Consider the following 18,366-nt stretch of genomic DNA (forward strand, 5'->3'; position numbering starts at 1 on the left):
ACACACACACACACACACACACACACACACACACACGAAGCACTTACCCAAGGGAAATGCACACTTGTGGCTTGAATAGGGTGGTGCCAGTGCAAGGGTGGAAAGGTGTTAAGATTCTCAATGTTTTTAATGGTGCAGCTGATGGGATTTGCTGATGGGTCAGATGTCAGATAGGGTGAGGTAGATGGAATATAGAGGGATCGGAATGACTGGATCTCTTGGCTTATGCAACGAGATGGCTGATGGCAGTGTTCCCTGAGGTGGAAAGAGGTGAGAATGGCAAAAGGAACATTTTTAAAGATGAGAGTGGGTAGTAGCCAAGAATAGTTTGGAATTGTTAAATGATGTGTTGCAGGTCTGATAGCCTCTAGCAGGTGGATGTACAAGTCTGTAGCTCCTAGAGAGGTGGAAGCTGGGCTCCCCCTTCCTCCTCTCCCCACTCTCTCTTTCTTGGTGAAGTCCCCCTGGAGGCAGTTTCAGTGAAACAAACCCCTCCTTTTCTTCAGTCAGTCCTGACCTGTTTAGGGACCAGGGGATGGTTGGGGAGTTGTGTGGAGGGCTGGAGGCGTCTTTCCTCCATCATTGCCACTTTTTCCAAGTCTCACTCTCATTTCTCATTTAGGACAACAGAGTCTGTAGAGAGGGTGGGCCGTATGCTGATCCTGCCTGCCCTTTGTCTCCCTTTCACCCCAGCATGGAATGATGGTAAAATCCGGGCCTTCGCCCCTGAGACCGGCCGACTGCTGTACGTCATTAGCAATGCTCACAGGATCGGAGTGACTGCCATCGCCACCACTAGCGACTGTAAAAGGGTCATCAGCGGTGGTGGGGAAGGGGAGGTAATGTTCTTGAAAACAGAATTTAAGGGCTGGCCATGTAGCTAGTTCCAAGGACTAAAGCGCCTGCTTAGGCAGACGCAGGGTATAGGGTTTGATCGGTCCCGCCCCCCGGGACCAGGATTGAAACTGGGCGTGGTGGCACACACCTGTAATCCCAGCGCTTGGGTAGCTGAAAACAGGAGGATCACTATGAGTCCGATCTATGTAGTGAGACCCAGTAGATCCTGTACTACATACATTGAAAGAAAGAAAGAAAGAAAGAAAACAGATTTTTGTTTTTTTTAAAAAAGGAAACTTTGAGAGCAGTTAACTCATAGGCCATTTTTTATTATTTATTTATTTATTTTTTATTTATTTTTGTGGAACCTGTGATTGAACTCAGGCCCTGGTGCTTGCCAGGCAAGTATTTGATTTTTAAAATATGTACCTTTACTAGGCTTCAGGCAGAGCCAATTAAGATTTTGATGAAACCATAAAATGCATCATGAATTAAAGTTCCAATCATGTAAATAGACACATAAATACCTTTGTTCACAGAAAAGACATTTCAGATGTAGATGTAAGAGTTCTCTATGTGGAATTCAGCTATGATTTTTGCCAGGGCTCTGACATACTTGTTCTTTTCCTTCAAGAACCACTGTTGGATAAATTGTCTTTATCTTTTAAAGTGGATAATATGTATAGGATCAACTGCCTGTATTTAACATACTAGATGTTTTTGTATTATTTTATAATCACTGCATTCAACCTTTCCATCAGTCCAAGGCACCTAAAATACCTGTTACTCACAGCTTTATTGAGGAGTTTCCCTTTCCCTGTACCCCAGCTTTTTTTTAAAAGAAAAAATCCTAAATCTCCCCCTTTGTTTATACAGGACATTATTTTTTCCTTTTCTTTCTCAGCTCTTATGGGAAGGTTTGTCAGATAGAACACCTGAGGGACCTGTTAGCAGAATTTCAGCAAAGGGGATGAATGCCTGGGCTCAGATTTCCCTTCTGCAACTTATACTCATGAGACCTGGGCATACGCTTTAGCTTCTGCATGCTTTGGTTTCCTCAGGTCTAAACTGAAGAAAATACTTCTATTAATGAGATATTGTTCTTTTTTTTTTTTTTTACTAAGTCTCCAAAAGCTGTTCTGTGTGTTGAACAGCCAGGGTCCCTCCATATCTGACGAGCTCTATCTCCACACTCACCCTCCCGGCACATGGCTGCCCTCCCATCACCACCTTTTGGCTTTACTGCACCCTTCATCACCTCAGCCACGCCTGTGCTGACATCCCGGCATCCTCCCTTGCTGTCTCATACCTTGGAGGGACTATGTGCAATCTAGTCACCTAAGCTCAAGCTTGTGAGAACCACCTGAGGAAATTACACTTTACAAATACATTGCTCAGCTGGGTGTATTCCAGCCCTGTATTCCAGCTAATAGGGAGGCTGAAGCAGAAGAATCCCAAGTTCAAGGCTACCCTGGGCGAGTTAGTGAAACTTTGTCTTAAAATAAGAAGTGCTGGAGATGTATGTAGCTCAGTGAGCGAGCTCTGGCCATGCATGAGGTCCTGGGTTCAGTCTCTAGCACTGCGGCACACAGAAGCACCCTCTTTGCCTGCTCAGCCCTCTTTCCCCAGTCCCACATCAACTTCTCTTCCTTTTTGCTCTGCTCAGCTATTGCAAGTCTCTCCTTTCTTAGGACACAGACTTCAAGGTCTTTCGAAGTACACTACAGACCAGAGCTGCCAGTCAGCAGCTACGCACAGGAAGGAACGCAGCAGTTGCTAAACTGCTCAGGCTCTTCCATTTTCTACAATAAATGGTCATTGCCCCGAGTGCCCATTTGCCCATACTTCAATGCCACCACCTTGTCCCCTTCCTCCAAGTGTACCCTAAACTCCCAACAATTCCACAACTAAAAGGTTAACACCTGGCATATCCAAGGGCCCTCTCAGACCCATTTGTAATCCCAAGCCGCTTGGTGGATGCTCACACCTTATTTTCTAAATACAGCATCACCCTTGCTAAATATTAAAGCTTCCATGCATAGTGGGGATCTCCAGATACATTTGGCCGGGGTGTGGCCCCAGAGCAGAGCGCACACTCAGCAGGCACAAGGTTTTGCGCTTGACCCTTAGCACCAGAAAAACCCCCAAAATGAAGGAAATTTGTTTTCTTGATGCTGGTAATGCTTTAAGAATTTGGATACTAAACATGACCCTGATACTTTGGGATAACCTCATACTGAGTCATTTTCTTTGACAGTGTACAAAGTATTTTATGATGTGTTCCTTATTTCATTTAAAGTTATTTTTTGTCTTTCCAGGTGAAGTAAGTCTAGTCTGTTATTAGTTATCCAAACACAAGTTTTTAATCCAGTGTTCAGTTGGATCACGTCCCTTCCCTGTCCTGGACTAATTGTACAGAACAGTTTCTGCCTCCTGAGCACTGGGATTACAGGGCTTGCACCACCACGTCTGGCTCCTTTTATTTTTTTAAAATCTAACATTCATTCTAAGACAGTGTAAACATCTGACTATACTACTATGTTTTCTGGTGTGCCTGTAACAGAACCTTTATGTATTTTTTTAAAATTATTTATTTATTTAGATACAGGGTCTTTCTAGGCAGCTCAGACTCATAGTGATCCTTCTGTCTCAGAGCCTCCCCAGTGCTCGGATTACAGGTGTGTCATGTGCACCCAGGGTTCTGGAGCCAGCACAGGGAGCCATGTCAGGGATTGAACTGGGTCCTTGTGCTTGCCAGGCAGGCACTTAGACGCACAGCTATCTCCCTAGCCCCCAGAGCCTTTATGTATTTTTTCTGGGTTTTTTTTTTTTTTTTTTGGTCCCGGGATTGAACTCAGGACCCTGCGCATGCCAGGCAGGAGCTTATTCTACTGAGCTATCTCCCTGGCCCACATTTATGTATTAAAAGGACATATTATACTAACTATAAATAACTTTTATTTATTTATTTTTCTGTATTTTAGAGAAGGGTCTACAGGGTGTTCAGGGTCTCACTACTAGATCAGATTTGTAGTGATTCGCCTGTTTACAGCCTCCCAAGTGCTGCAATTACAGGCACGGGCCATCATGCCCAATCTCAGTTGCCATCTCAGTGTGCCCTGGAGGCGGAGCCAGCTTGGCAGGCGGGGGATCAAACCCCTGGTCCCTGCACCTGCTTGTAAGCGCTTTAATCCACTGAGCTATTTGGCCGACCTTTATTTATTATTAAAATTAGGGCCACATATTGCCTGCTTAAAATTCTGTGTGTAGGTATTACCTATGAATTTCATTTTGGGAGAATAAATGGATAGTGGAAAATACTTGCGATAGAAAATGGGTATTGAGTTCCATAGGGTTGAGTACTATTGGTTTTAAGTGATTTAAAATTGAATGGCTGATGTGAAAGTTTAAATACGGCTCTGGGTATCTTAAGAAATTCCCTGATGGCACCAGAAATTTGAGAGCAAAGCTCAGCAGAAATGAGTAGCCATGTTATTATGCTCGGGTTAGTGGAGGCCATGGTACTATTGATTTTCCTAGTAGATGTCTGATAAATTTCTCAGCCCAGAAGTAGAAGTAGATGTAGACCACTGATACTATTTCTCAAGCTCCATGGACAATGATGGCATCGTGGCCATGAATATTCTTGGCCTGCAACACATCATTCCCATGTCAGCCAACTGAGACAAGGACAGGGAATTGAAAAACAGGCTGCATAGGCACACACCTGAAATCCCAGCATTCCAGGAGGCCAAGGCAGGATGTTAGCAAGTTTGTGCTCCACCTGGGCAACTCAGCCACTGCGTGAGACCCTGTCTCAAAACCTAAACAGGGAGCATGAAGGATGCTAGAGGGATGGCTTAGTGAGAAGGCACTAGGTTTGTCCCCTAGTACAAGAAAAAAGAAAGTCAGACAGTGCAGGAATGGAAAGGTTTTCAGGGGCATTTTTGATCCCATCCCTTTCAAGCTCCCAAGGTTCTCTCTCCCTTGTACTGAGAGAGAACCTGTGCTCTGGGCCCTCAGGTGAGGGTATGGCAGATAGGCTGCCAAACCCAGAAGCTGGAGGAGGCCCTGAAGGAGCACAAATCCTCTGTGTCCTGCATTCGGGTGAAGAAGAACAACGAGGAGTGTGTCACGGCCAGCACGGACGGCACCTGCATCATTTGGGACCTGGTGTAGGTACCCGGGAGGGGGAGGGTACATGGCACCTAGCAACCCTGACTGTGCCAGCACTGTAGGAACGTGGTACAGACTCTAAAGGTAGGTAGAAATCTAGAGGTTAAAGAAACAGTGAATGGATATTCATTCTCCATGCCTGGCCAGGGTTTACAGATGCCAGTGGAAAGGGGACAGTCTCGAGGAAGAGTTGAGTGAAATTTCTGGGCAGATAGGAAAGTAGCTTTTGGGATACATACAGAAAGCATGATTTAACTTGCACTGACTTACTTCTAGAAAGGGACCTAAGAAATAAGGGCTGTGGGCAGTTGCCCTGGTCAGTCAACACAGTGACATGGGGCCCACAGTGCACCTGCCACGGGAGGGAGGGAGGGACCCAGGAGCCATAGCCTTGCCCTTGCCCTCAGCTGGCCACATTCCCAGCACCTCTTACACTGAGCACACCACACCCTGGCCAGTGTGTTCCCCACCCAGCAAACTAGACCAGAGCATATGCACCTTGTCATGAGAGGAACTCCAGGAATTTTCAAGGGTGAATTCTGAATTTTTAACATAAGCATTTTTGCCATGTATTTTTATTTGGGAATCAAACCCTATCTTCCAACTCCTCCTCCCAGTCCTCCATCCACCCTCTGCCCTCCTGGGATGCATGCCTCTGTATAACTGCAAGAAAGAGACAGGAGTAAGTACATAGATGGAGGGAGGCAGATTGGGTGAAAGAATTTAAAATAGCCTTGATGAGAGAGAAGAGAATGAGGGCTGAAATAAAAACTGAAGCATTTTTTTACATTAAAAAAGCAGAAAGCAGCCAGGTGTGGTGGTGCACACCTGTAATCCCAGTGGCTCAGGAGGCTGAAGCAGGAAAATGGCAAGTTCAAGGCTAGGCTGAGCAACTTGGTGAGACCTGGTCTCAAAATAAAAATAAAAAGAGCTGAGGATGTAGCTCAGTACCCCTGGGTTCAATGTCCAGTCCTGGGGGTGGGAGGAGACAAAAGCAAAGCAAGCCTCTGTCTTCTAGACCTGCGTGTCTCCAACTTTGATCCTCAGGCACCTAGAGCTCATCTCAGAATGGGGATCTTTGCCCCAGCACCCTAATTGTAGAAGTCTACACTTGGGCTTTGCTTTGGGAAAATGTGTCATCAGAATGTTTATTTGCGTGGATGGTCTGTGACTGCCTTGTATCCTGATAGTTTTTCTGTTGTATATTGGAATATTAGGTTAATCTATACCAAACTCTTTAAAAATGCCCAGCTCAGCTGTCATGTTTGGAAACTTCTAGTGAGAAAAAACTGCCAGACGAGATTGGTTTTTGTCTGTCTGTCTGTCTGTCTGTCTGTCTGTCTGTCTGTCTGTCTGTCTGTCTGTCTGTTTTGCCAGGAGAACTGGGCCTTTGAGATGGTTATGCCCAGCACATCTATCAGGGAAGGAGAAGTGACGCTTCCATATTTCTTGGTCTTGATCTAAAAAATCTGAAATTCAAAATTCTCCAAAATGGGATGCTCAACTGGCAAAGGTTATGCAGTGTTCCAAAAACGTCCACATCTCCCACATCCAAAATACTTCTTGTCCTAAGCATTTTGGATAAAGAACATCATACAACCTGGTCAAGCATCTAAAGCAGGAGTGCTCTCAAACTCTAGTGCACATAAAGTGCTGGGTTCAAATGCAAATCTTTGGACCTCCTCCTAATCCACACAGTCCAAATTTCTAGAAGTGGGGCCCGATAGTATCTATTAAAAATTAACCCCATCTATCCATCCCCACTGTTCACCCCTTAGCTTGAGGGAAGCTCCCTTCAAGGGTGCCCTTGAAGATGAATATAATTGTGTAGGAGCCAGAAGATGGGCTGTGGGGTCAGCCCCTGGGGAGCCGGCCTGGATGTCCTTCTATCTGGAAAGTAAGGATCCTCACTGAATTCTGCACTCTGTCTTTCGAAAGGGCCCCTACGACCTGACCACTACTGACAGATACCATAGGAGGATTTGGAAGTAGAGCAGAGCAATCAGAAGTCATGTTTTTCCCCAGTGCTGGGGATTGAGCCCAGGGCTTCCTACACACAGGCAAACAGGTACTCAACTGTTAAGTCACATCTCCACCCTGGAAGGCTACATGTGCTGTTGTGTGGAGCCACATGAAAAGCCCGAGAAAGTTAAAGCACCCCAAACCCAAGCTTGTACCGAGCGCAATTGGAACAGTTTTGAGGGTAGAGAAAGTTGACTTTCATAACTTTTGAATCTTACTTTTCAGGCGTCTTAAGAGAAATCAGATGATCCTGGCCAACACCTTATTCCAGTGTGTGTGTTATCACCCCGAAGAGTTCCAGATCATCACTAGTGGGACAGATAGAAAGGTAGGCACAGTTGGCTTCCCTATCTGAGGGTGCTAGAGTTACACATTCAGTTCAGCTCTGAAGGACAGAAGTATTCTGGGAAAAATTTTGCACCTCTAGTGAACATGTACAGACTTCTTTTCTCCATTCCGCTATTCTCCAAATAACGTATTATAATGGAGCATTTACATTATATTAGGTGTTATAAGTAAACTAGAGCCTCTTTTTAATTTTAATTGTATTAAAAAAGTTTTTTAAAATTATGTCTTTATTTATTTATTTGATACAGAGTCTCACTATGCAGCTTGGACTCATAATGATCCTCCTGTCTCAGCTTCCCCAGCACTGGGATTACAGGCTTTCACCACCATGCCCAGTTTTGGTAGCTAGCACGGCACACCCAGGGTTCTGGGGCTGGCACAGCATGTAGTACCAGGGATTGAACCTGGGTCCTTGCATTTGCCGGGCAGGCACTTAGATCGTCAAGCTATCTTCCTAGCCCTGAAAGATGATTTCAAATATACAGAATGGCAGGCATGGTGGTGCATGCCTGTAATCCCAGCACTGGGAAGGCTGAGGCAGGAGGATTGCCATGAGTTTGAGGATAGCCTAGGCTCCATAGTAAGTTCAAAGATAGCCTGAAGTACACAGAGAGGCCCTGTTTAAAAAAAAAAAAAAAGTGAGAGGGTGTTGAGTATTCATGCATGTTTTACAGCCATGGAGGACCCTGGAACATATCCTTCTGGCTGATACCCATACGTGACTATGACTATCTTCAGAGAAAACTGTCCCCCCAACCCCCCAACCTGCCTCTCCCTCCCACCTAGTTCCCTACTGTGGAGGGACTAATGATATCACTTGGTCCTTAAACCCCACCCTGTGGAATATCTTATTGCTTTGGGGCTGAAGGGGAAGTTGGACATAAGGGTGGTTCCAAAGAGAGGGAGAGTCCAGCTGGACTGGGGTGGGTGACTGTGGAAGGTGACAGAACTCTCAGCAGTGATCTTTCTCAGCCCCTCAACCCACACGAGGAAGAAGGAACTTTTTCTCCCACAGGCTTGTAGCTTTACTGTCCTCCTCTAAGTGCTGAAGCAGAGGCTGTTCTCTTGTTTATTTTACATCTTGCTATAGACTCAATCTGCTTAGTCTTATCAAAAGCTCTTTCTGTCCCTATCCAGGTTTATCAGCATATCAACATCTCTTTAAATAGTATGCAAATTTAAAGACCAATACTAAAAATATTAGAAAGGGTTCTCCACCCCCTGCTGTAGCCTATTTATAATTTCAGCCAATACCATCCCATGATGTATTTTTGCTGCCTTCTATATAAAGTAGAACCATCTTTTGTTAGCATGTGCATGGATGATTCCACTGAGCTGAATCCTGCCTAATGCTTCCTTCCTGTATTCCAGATTGCTTACTGGGAAGTATTTGATGGGACAGTTATCCGAGAGTTGGAGGGTGCCTTATCTGGCTCAATAAATGGTATGGATATTACACAGGACGGAGCATACTTTGTCACAGGTTAGTCCTGGGATGCAAAAAGAAGATTATTTGTGGATTATTTAGTGGGAGGCTGTTGGAAAAGCTAGCAAAAGATGTCAAGGGGGGATGCAAATCTCAGCAGGACAGCCAATGTAGAGCAATCTAAAAGTCACATTTCAAAGAGAAGACATAGGGTAACATAGGGTCACAAATAGAAGGTAACCTTATGCTGTTTTGTTGTGGGCATTAATGATAGAAATGGGCCTTTAAATGTTTTAGGCCAGTGATGGAGAACCTGTTAGAACTTTCAATGATACAAACAACCCATGATGGCATGCATGCCATCGGTTCACCACCACTGTCCTAGGCTGTCCAATTACCTTTCTGTACTATTTTCTATTAAAGTCCTATATACTATTTTTTTTTTTCTTCAGTACTAGGAATCAAACCCAGGGCCTTCTCAATGAGCTAAATTTGAAGCCCTCCTCTCTCTCTCTCTCTCTCTTTCTCTCTCTCTCTCTCTCTCTCTCTCTCTCTCTCTCTCTCTCTCTCATTTTCTTTCTTTCTTTTAATTTTGACCCAGGGTTTTGTTAAGTCACCAAGTTGCCCAGTTGGACTCAACTTGATACCCTTCACCCTCTGCTTCCCAGAGTGCTGGGATTTCATGTGTGGGTCACCATGCTCAGCCCAAGCAGTCGCTTTCATTTCTTTTCATGGTTGAGTGATATGGGGCCCTCTTCCCAAATAAATGAATTAATCAGTATGCAGGAGACATTTACCATCCAACACACCAACTGAAACAACATCAGTGAATTAAAGTCTCACAAACACACTGTCTGGGAGCAAGAAGAACTGAACAGTGTGATCTCAATCACATATCCAGATCTAGGTGTATACCAGAACACCTCTGGAGAAAACACTTAAAAGAACTGAACCAAAAAGCTGTTAGCTGGTAGGATGAAGGGTAATTTCACCTCTTTGGATAGGCTCACCCTCCAAATTTAGTACAACATGTAGATTTTTTTTTTCATAATCAAGCAGATGCATTACATGTATATAGATTGTTCTTTAAGTTAGTATGTGGAAATGTGTTGAAAATGATCTGGTAATTTGGAACCAGAGCTGTTTCTGTTCTACAGTGCCATGTAACCATGTATTTCAGGTGGAAATGACCATCTGGTCAAAGTCTGGGATTACAACAAGGGTGAGGTGACTCATGTTGGGATGGGGCACAGCGGCAACATCACTCGTGTCCGGATAAGTCCAGGAAATAAGTACATTGTGAGCGTAAGTGCCGATGGGGCTATTCTCCGATGGAAGTACCCCTATGCCTCTTAAGCTGCCAGGACCTCCACTGTGCTGTGTGCGGTTCTGCGGACTGACTTTGGATATTCCAACGCTAGCCTTCATGTCTCACCTCTCACTTTTGGCTCTTTGGTCAAAATGTTTTATCTCTAGATTTCTCCTTTCTAGAACACATCTTGTTTTCTTAAACTGTACCTTTAAAAAAAGAACAATTTTTTTCTAAATCTATACTTTAAAATTGAAATATGCTCAAGAATAATTTGTCCAGATTGTAAAGTTTTTTATTATGAATAAATTCCCAATCATAATCTTACTGTGCGAATCCTTTTTTTTTTTTTTTTTTTTTTTTTTGTGGTATCGGGGATTGATCTAGGGACTTTTTGTGCCTGCCAGGCAGGTGCTTATGGCGCTTAGCTATATCCCCCGCCCCATAATTTCTCTTCTGTAACTGTGAAACCCACAGACTTTTTGCATATGTCCATAGGTATTAGCATTGCTATCCTCCAAAAATGAAGCAAAGTGAGATTCCCTTCTGAATCATCTTTTCCCTGGTCAAGCCATACTCAGAGCAAGAGGTTTGAACCCAAACCTCTGGCAAGCTTCTAAAAAAACTTCTCAGCCCTTGTTTTCTCTTTTGCGGAGAGCAACTTCCTTTCAGGATTGCTGTGAACTCAAGGCCAGCCTGGGCTATGCATTGAGACCTTGTCTCAAAAAGAAAACAAACGACTCCTCCCCCCCAAAAAAAAACTTTCTAAAAAAAAGGTATTGTGAAAATGAAGTGAATTTGTTATGAAATTATAATTCCTGACACAGAGGGTTTAATTCGCGTGCTTTTGCAAAGAAACCACATGTTGTGGGACCTTGAGATTCTCAAAGATGAAATTACAGAGATGCTAGAGCTGGTGATAAATTCTTTCTCCAAAGCTTACCACGAGATGAGGAGATGGGTCTTTCGTACTAATCGTTCAACAAGGAACCTTTTCCCAGGGAATGTAGACGATAGTATTTTCAAAAATGCTTGTCTTCAGGCCACAGAACATTCTTATATTCTAGGCATATTCTTTAACTAATGCTATTCTCGTGGAGTCAGAGAATTGCCGTGACCCGACTTGAAAGATCAACGTGGATACTTAATAAACGATGATCACGTATTTATTAAAGCAAGTCACATTTCAGGGTGCTGAGGTAATTCCACATCCTGCCTATCTCTGAGAGAGAAACTGATGAGAAATTCATTTTGCAAGACCTTGTTTGGTTAATTATAAACCTGACAGTTGTGGAATAAAGGCCGTAGAGGCCCCCGGGGGTTGCCCGAGGAATCAAGGGCGGGGCCGGGCCGAACCAGCTCTGATTGGGCAACAACTCAGCGAGGATTTTGCATCGACTAGTGAACAGACCACCGCTTAGGGGGCGCGCCGGGGAGCTGGAAAACTTCCTGCTGAGCGAGTACAGAGCTCGGAGGAGGCCGGAGCTAGGCGGAGAGCGCAGACAGTTCGAGTTCCGGTTTCTCTGCGTACTGGCTGGCGGCCTCTACGCGGTGGGAAACTGAGCCCATTTTTCCACTTAAAATGAAGATGATCAAGTCTTGCAAGTTTTTGGAGAATGATTCTAACCTCGGCTGTAATTACAAACACACACACACACACACACACACACACACACACACACACAAACACACGCTCATTTCCAGGTGTTTTTTCACAGCCCTGCACGCCACGCTCAGCAGCTCCCGGGGCGGTGGCGCCCCCTGTCCGCGCCCACCTGACCGGGTGAGCAGTCCGCGACCACACAGCGCTCCCCACGCTCCGCAGCTCCCGGCACACGCTTCCCGGACCTGCCTTGCCCTTGGAAGACCCTGTCCCTTTTCTCCGTCTCCTCCTAGGCGTAATCACAAGAAACTTGGCAAAAGCCAGGTTTTGCAATTTCCTAGGCGCCTTCGAAGGTTCCGTTCCTATCGTTTCCACAGCTGGAAGGATGGGCGGGGAAGAGGAACAGAGGCAAAATCTAGGCCCATTGATTTACAAGAAGCGAGGCAGGGTGGGGAACGCAACCCGACGGCTCCCGGGGATTATACCGGGTTCCCGGGCCGCAGGGAGGGTTCAGTGCGGGCAGGGGCGGCCGGGCACTGCCCCCCAGGCTGGGGACGCGCAGGGTTCCCGCGCGGGGCGGGGCGGCCCCGCCCTCGGCTCCGCCCTCGTCCGGCCCCGCACACCTGGTCCGCAGGTAGCCGGGGCCGGGCGCCTTCCGAGGCTGGAAGGGCCTGGGGAGCGGCGCTCGCCCTCGTACCAGTCCGGGGGGCTGCGCTGTGGGAGTAGCGCCGGTGGGAGCCATGGAGCCAGGCCCGGGGGACGCGGCCGCAGAAGGGCGGCCCGCGTCCCGGCCCCGCCGCCGCCGCTCCCTGCGCCGCCTGCTTCACCGCTTCCTGCTGGCGCTGGGCAGCCGCTCCCGCCCCGGGGACTCGCCGCCCCGGTCCCAGCCCCATGCCCAGCTCCAGCCGGGACACTGCGATGGCGACGGCGAGGGTGGCTTCGCTTGCACCCCGGGCCCGACTCCAGCGGCCCCCGGGAGTCCGGGGGTGGAGCGATCCCCCGCACTCCAGCACCAGCTCCCCGCGGGCGACGGGGCGCGGCCGCCCGGCGCCCAGGGCTTGAAGAACCACGGTAACACCTGCTTCATGAACGCCGTGGTGCAGTGTCTCAGCAACACCGATCTGCTGGCCGAGTTCCTGGCGCTCGGCCGCTACCGGGCGGCGCCGGGCCGAGCCGAGGTCACCGAGCAGCTGGCGGCGCTGGTGCGCGCGCTCTGGACCCGCGAGTACACGCCCCAACTTTCCGCCGAGTTCAAGGTAGGCAGCGCGCCGCGCGCCCTTCGGGTTTCGCTTCCCTGAAAGTGTGTGCCCCGCCGGGAAAGGGTGTTCTCGGCGTCCTCCGGAGATGGCCATTTACCACGGCAGCCCCGGGATCCCGCCTTTGTTTTGAAGGGATGCGTTATGCCACCGTTTGGGGTATTTAATCAATTAATTTCCCCTGGGTATTTTGAGCAGACGCGGAGACAGCTGACAGATTGTGTATTCAGCATTTGTGCTGTAAAGGCTTGTGTGCCAGAACTCTCAACTCCAGGCGTAGTTCAGCTTCCAGGCAGAAGGGTTAGAGGTGGGGAGTTTGTGGAGGGAGCTCTCAGGGGAAGGAGGTGATGCTTGCGTTTTGAATGTTGACTGGAGCTCAGCAGAGCCAAAATCTAGGAATAATCCAGGCAGAGGGACCCGGCAATAGGCCCAACGGACAGAAAACCAATGTCGCTGCAAGTCAGGAGGTAGACAAGGGTCAGGAGATCAGGGACAGCCTGTGGGCAGTGGTCAAGGCTGGATTTTTAGTACATGTGCTGCCGAACCCAGCATAGTAAAGACTGGATTTTATTTTAAGCCTAGTGGTTGCTGAAAACCCGTGGGACAGGTCTTGTGCTGAATAACAGGGAAAAGGCAATGGATGTACTATTTGGAGCTGTCAAACTTTTTTCTTTTGGAGACAGGGTCTTGCTATGAAGTTCAGGCTGGTCTTGAACTCACTTTGTAGCCCAGGCTGTCTTCAGACTGGCAGCGAACCTCCTACCTCAGCCTCCTGAGTACTGGGATCGCAAGCGTGGGCCACCACACCCAGCTGTTATTTTGTTTACAGCACAATAAATCCCCTACAGTGTGTTGGCATGGATTGGATATTATTGTCTTCAGGATCACAATGGGTTTGCTCAGAGTGCTGGGAGCTCGCGAGACTTGGTAAATTGTGTGTATCACTCTACCTGGTGTTAATGTGAGGCATGGAGTTGGGGGTCCTTGTTGGAAAAGAGTTCCTGATAATTGATGCCCATGCTTGCTTCCTGCTGCAAACCGCAGCTCTGGGCAGGGAGCTGAAGCTCCTGGCAGAATAGTGATGTTGTTCTTGGGGGAGGGGAACCTGTCCGTGTTCATTCCACAAGCATCACCGCTCTTGAGTTTCAGCCCCAGAAGGCGGCCTGGGCCATGTGACCCATAAGGATGCCAACCTCCACCTTTTCCAACCCTGCCTCCGCTAGTGAAGAAGCCCTGTTTTGCAGCTGTTACATGAGTGTCATAAATGTTTCTTTTTGCAACAGTTGCTTTTTCAAATATGAGAGGCAGTGTATGTGATGGTTAACAGCAAAGTGGCAGGAACTTTGTGACCTTGAGCAAGTTACTGTATTCCGTTGTGCCTTAATTTGTCTCATCTGTGAAATGGAACTGTAACCGTATGTACATTATTACAGGGTGGGTGTGAGAATTTAAAACACTGCCTGGCCACTGGGAAGTGTTCATTATTCTAAAATTACACCTCCTCACCTGCAGAGACCTAGGAGGGAGGTAATCTTTGAGTAAATTTTCTCTTGCCTGATGCATTCCACCCCAGTTACAGCACTGACAAGAGAGATGGACTAGTTTGGGGAAAAAATTTAAAGTAGTGATCATCATCAGTGACTCATCAGGATTTCCTTTCTTTCTCTTCAGCTGTCAAATACCCAGGGCCTGGGTTACCCCAGTGAGTCTCTGGGGATTCGAGATAATTCTTGTTAATATGCTAATCAGAGAGGTGTAGTGGGGGCAGGATTCTGGGACTTGCAGGTGATCAGACTCAGAGGCTTGAGCAGAGGATTCCAGAATCAGGGCCTACTGTAAGCATTAGGAAGTGAAATGTAGGTGGGCTCCTTTTGATTCATTTTATTTATTTTTGGCTCCTTTTATTTTACTAAGGATGAAATCCTCATTCATTGCAAACATATTTACTGACTATCTAGACACACAGTTGGGAACATGAACTATATGATGAGGGGTTGTACACAAAGCCAGGCCCTGTGGTTGCTCCCCTGTTTACTGTAGGGTCAGAAATGGATGTTAAGGAGATGGCCACACAAGCTCACGAGCAGACTGGTGACGTGTGTGACGACTTCCGTCTAGATGTTCCCCAAAGCCTCATGCGGTCATAGGTGGCTGAATTTACAGTGTGTGATGGATTCAGGGTACAGTGCTAAGATTAAGGGTGGGTGATTACTAAATCCATCCGCTGATTGCTTTGGCACTAATCGTGGCAGCCTGGGTCAGATAAAAGGGCAGAAAGACGCGATGAAGGCCCCGTGGCTTTGCCACCCACCATGAAATATGCTCCACTGTGCAGTGCCTCCCTGCCTTGGAGCCAGCAAATGATGGACTGAAACCTCTACCAATTATGAGCTAATAAATCTTTTCCTGTTCTAAACTTGAGCATCTGTATTTTGTCTCAGTGGTGAGATAAAAGTAACTAAGACAATTTGGCAGATGAGAAAAATACAAAGTGTTGTGACAGGTTGGGGGTCCTTGGCAGGGATATAATTTGATTGGGCAGCCAAGTAAGCTTTCTCAGAGAGGTGACCAACCACTGAGTTGGGCTTTGAAGGATGAAGTGTCAACTAAAGCGGGGACAGTGCGTTCCAGGCCCTGAGAACTGCAACTCTCAGCCACAGGGGATGTCCAGGCTGAGAGTCCCTCTGTCCTATGAATTCCTGAAAGCCTGTGGGCTGGGGCAGGAGAGGCCAGGGAGCTAGCTGGAGGTGAACTCCATAGTGCCTTATTAAGAAAATGTGAAGAACTTTAAGATTCAGACCCAGGAAGAGATCAGGGAGCTGGAGTGTCACTTTCATTCTCTAGTGCTGCAAAAAGAGTAAGTTTGTGGTAACCCTCCTTCCTGGGTCTAGGATCACCCCAGCCTCCCACTGATGATAGGACCACTCTGTTTCAAACCCAGCAAATGAATTAAATATCATAAAGCATTCTCACTACAATATCACTATATACTGTAGTCCATGCTTTTCTAATGTGTAGTTATATACATGTTTTGAATCAAATTGGAAAGAGTAAAAAAAAAAATCTGTAATTCCACCCCCAGAGATAACTACCATAAACATATGGGTATATTTTAAAATATACACAATTGAAAGTTCTAGTTTTGTATTTTGTTCTTTCCATATAAGGATGGTCATAAGACTTTTTCCTGGTCAACAAAATATTCTACACAATTTGACTATTATTATTCATCTTTTTTTCTTTTTTTAATGATGCTGAGATTGGATACAGGGCCCTCAAGAAAGCTAGATAAACACTACCCCTGAGCTATACTCCCCAGCCTACAAAATTGCTTTTTAATGATTGTGTAGATCATTAAATAAAAATCCCCTGTAGAGACCTTGATTTACGACTGCACAACTTTCCAATGACTACACACGTTTTGAAACTTGTTTAAATCCTTGTTCTCATTTCTGACCATTTCCATAGACTTTACTCCTACAAGTGCAGTTATAGAGGCTAAGCAGATAGGACTCTTTGATCAATCCTTGTTTACTTTTTAAATCCACTTTATTGAGATATACATCAAGTCCAACAAAGTGTACGCATTTTAAGTGTAGAGTTTCATGAGATTTAACAAATGGGTGTACCTGTGTAGGTAATGTGAATCAACTTTATTGGGTTTTATTTATTTTACCAGTACCTATTGATATTTTTTTCCCAAAATAATTTTTTGGATATACCAGTGTGGTATATTTTCTTGGATCTTGACTATTTCCCTCTTTTGCCATTATTTCTCCGAGCTTTATGAAATTTGTAATTGACAAAATGTTATACAGTATATATCATGATGCTTGATATACCTGTACATGGCCAAATGATTGATTCAAGCCAATTAACATGTCCATTAACTCATAGACCAAGGATATCTTTGTGATAACAACATTTAGGCTGTATTCTTTTTGTAATTGTCAAGTGTATAATACATTATCATCACTTGTAGTTACTCTGCTCTATAAGAAGTCTCCACCACTTAGTAACTTGTTGAACCTAAAGCAGTAACACCTTGTTTTTATTTTTATTCCATTGTTTTATTTTGGCTGGCTCAGGCTGCCTTAGGGGTGTGTGAAGCATGTGAAGCATGCTTCTGGTGCAGCATGTGAAGCTGGGGATCGAACTCCGATCCCCTGAGCCTGACTGAGTTTGCCCAAGCAGGCGCTTTAAACAACTGAGCTAACCTGCAAGCCCCCCCCCCATTTCATTGTTTAGGAGCAAGGTGAACAATTTTTCTTGACTACTTTTTTCATGACATTGTCTTTTCAGTGTTGTATGTATATCCATCTGCTTAGCTCTTGGCATTCTTTTCACAAGGTCCGGCAATCCTTGTCATATTTGCCACATATATTTTCTCTAAATGGTCTCTTTTACCTCCTAAGAGGACATTGTAAGCTTTAAATTTATTTATGTTATACCTTTTGATAAATATTCTATTTTATATACTTCTAGCTTCTCCGTAGTTATATTAAGGATTTAAGCCATCTGGAACTGAGCTTATGTGCTTAAAATCAATTTTAGATCTACAGTGGTATACGAGAAGCATTGCATTTAAAAAAAATAAGGATTCCTTCTTCATCATTCTTAGTTTTAGAAATTCTGAATAAAGTGGAAATGGAATAAAAATATCAAATGGAGACAAAATTGCTAAATGATTCTAGAAATCCATATTTTAGAATTACTGCTAATATTTATGAGGTCAGATATAAAATAGAAAATCAAAAGCAGTACCAATTTGGAGCATATATAAATTAGATTTTGGTCATCAAGACAACCAGAAATATGAACAGCTAACATTACTTTTAATAAGAAACACGTTAAAAATTTTCAGTGTTTAGGAGAGAAAAGCACATGTACAGAATGTCATGTTGCAGGGTAGGAATACCAAATGTCTTTCCTGAGAATTGGCTTTAGTGCAGGTCTCGTCACATTTCAGGGGCTGTCAATGGGGATGTCCTCTGTGAGAACTCATGTATAAATCCTGGGACGTGCCTTTGAGAAACTTTATAAATGAGAAAAGACCAATAAAGAAAAATATTCACTATAAAAAATTGGAAGGTACAAATAAAAATGTTGAAAATTGTCCATGACACCATCATTCTATTTGTTACTAGTTTACCATATATTTTCAGATACACTGTGTGTGTGTGTGTGTGTGTGTGTGTGTGTGTATTTTGAGACAGAGTCTCTCTATTACTACAGGCTGGCCTTGAACTCACAGCAGTCCTCCCGCTACAACCTCCTGAGTGCTGGGATTACAAGCGTGCACTACCATAACCAACTCTGAGATATATATATATATATATTTCTTCTTCTTCTTCTTCTTCTTCTTCTTCTTCTTCTTCTTCTTCTTCTT

At 45.4% G+C, this 18,366-nt stretch overlaps 2 protein-coding genes across 2 annotated transcripts in view; both read left to right on the forward strand.

The window, feature by feature from the left end:
- Positions 1–10,391, forward strand: part of Cfap52 (cilia and flagella associated protein 52) — a 58,171-nt gene extending 47,780 nt beyond the window's left edge. Inside the window, exons 10-14 of the mRNA XM_004645160.2 lie at positions 694–839; positions 4,861–5,012; positions 7,261–7,363; positions 8,755–8,866; positions 9,990–10,391. Of these exons, the coding sequence (XP_004645217.1) occupies positions 694–839; positions 4,861–5,012; positions 7,261–7,363; positions 8,755–8,866; positions 9,990–10,165 (689 nt within the window). The 3' untranslated portion in view covers positions 10,166–10,391. The remainder of the gene's footprint in view (positions 1–693; positions 840–4,860; positions 5,013–7,260; positions 7,364–8,754; positions 8,867–9,989) is intronic.
- Positions 10,392–12,360: 1,969 nt separating this feature from the next.
- Positions 12,361–18,366, forward strand: part of Usp43 (ubiquitin specific peptidase 43) — an 83,553-nt gene continuing 77,547 nt past the window's right edge. Inside the window, exon 1 of the mRNA XM_012517838.2 lies at positions 12,361–12,977. Within this exon, the coding sequence (XP_012373292.1) occupies positions 12,462–12,977 (516 nt within the window). The 5' untranslated portion in view covers positions 12,361–12,461. The remainder of the gene's footprint in view (positions 12,978–18,366) is intronic.

This window comes from Octodon degus, unplaced genomic scaffold (genome assembly GCF_000260255.1).
Source record: "Octodon degus isolate 3935 unplaced genomic scaffold, OctDeg1.0 scaffold00219, whole genome shotgun sequence".
Lineage (NCBI taxonomy): Eukaryota > Metazoa > Chordata > Mammalia > Rodentia > Octodontidae > Octodon > Octodon degus.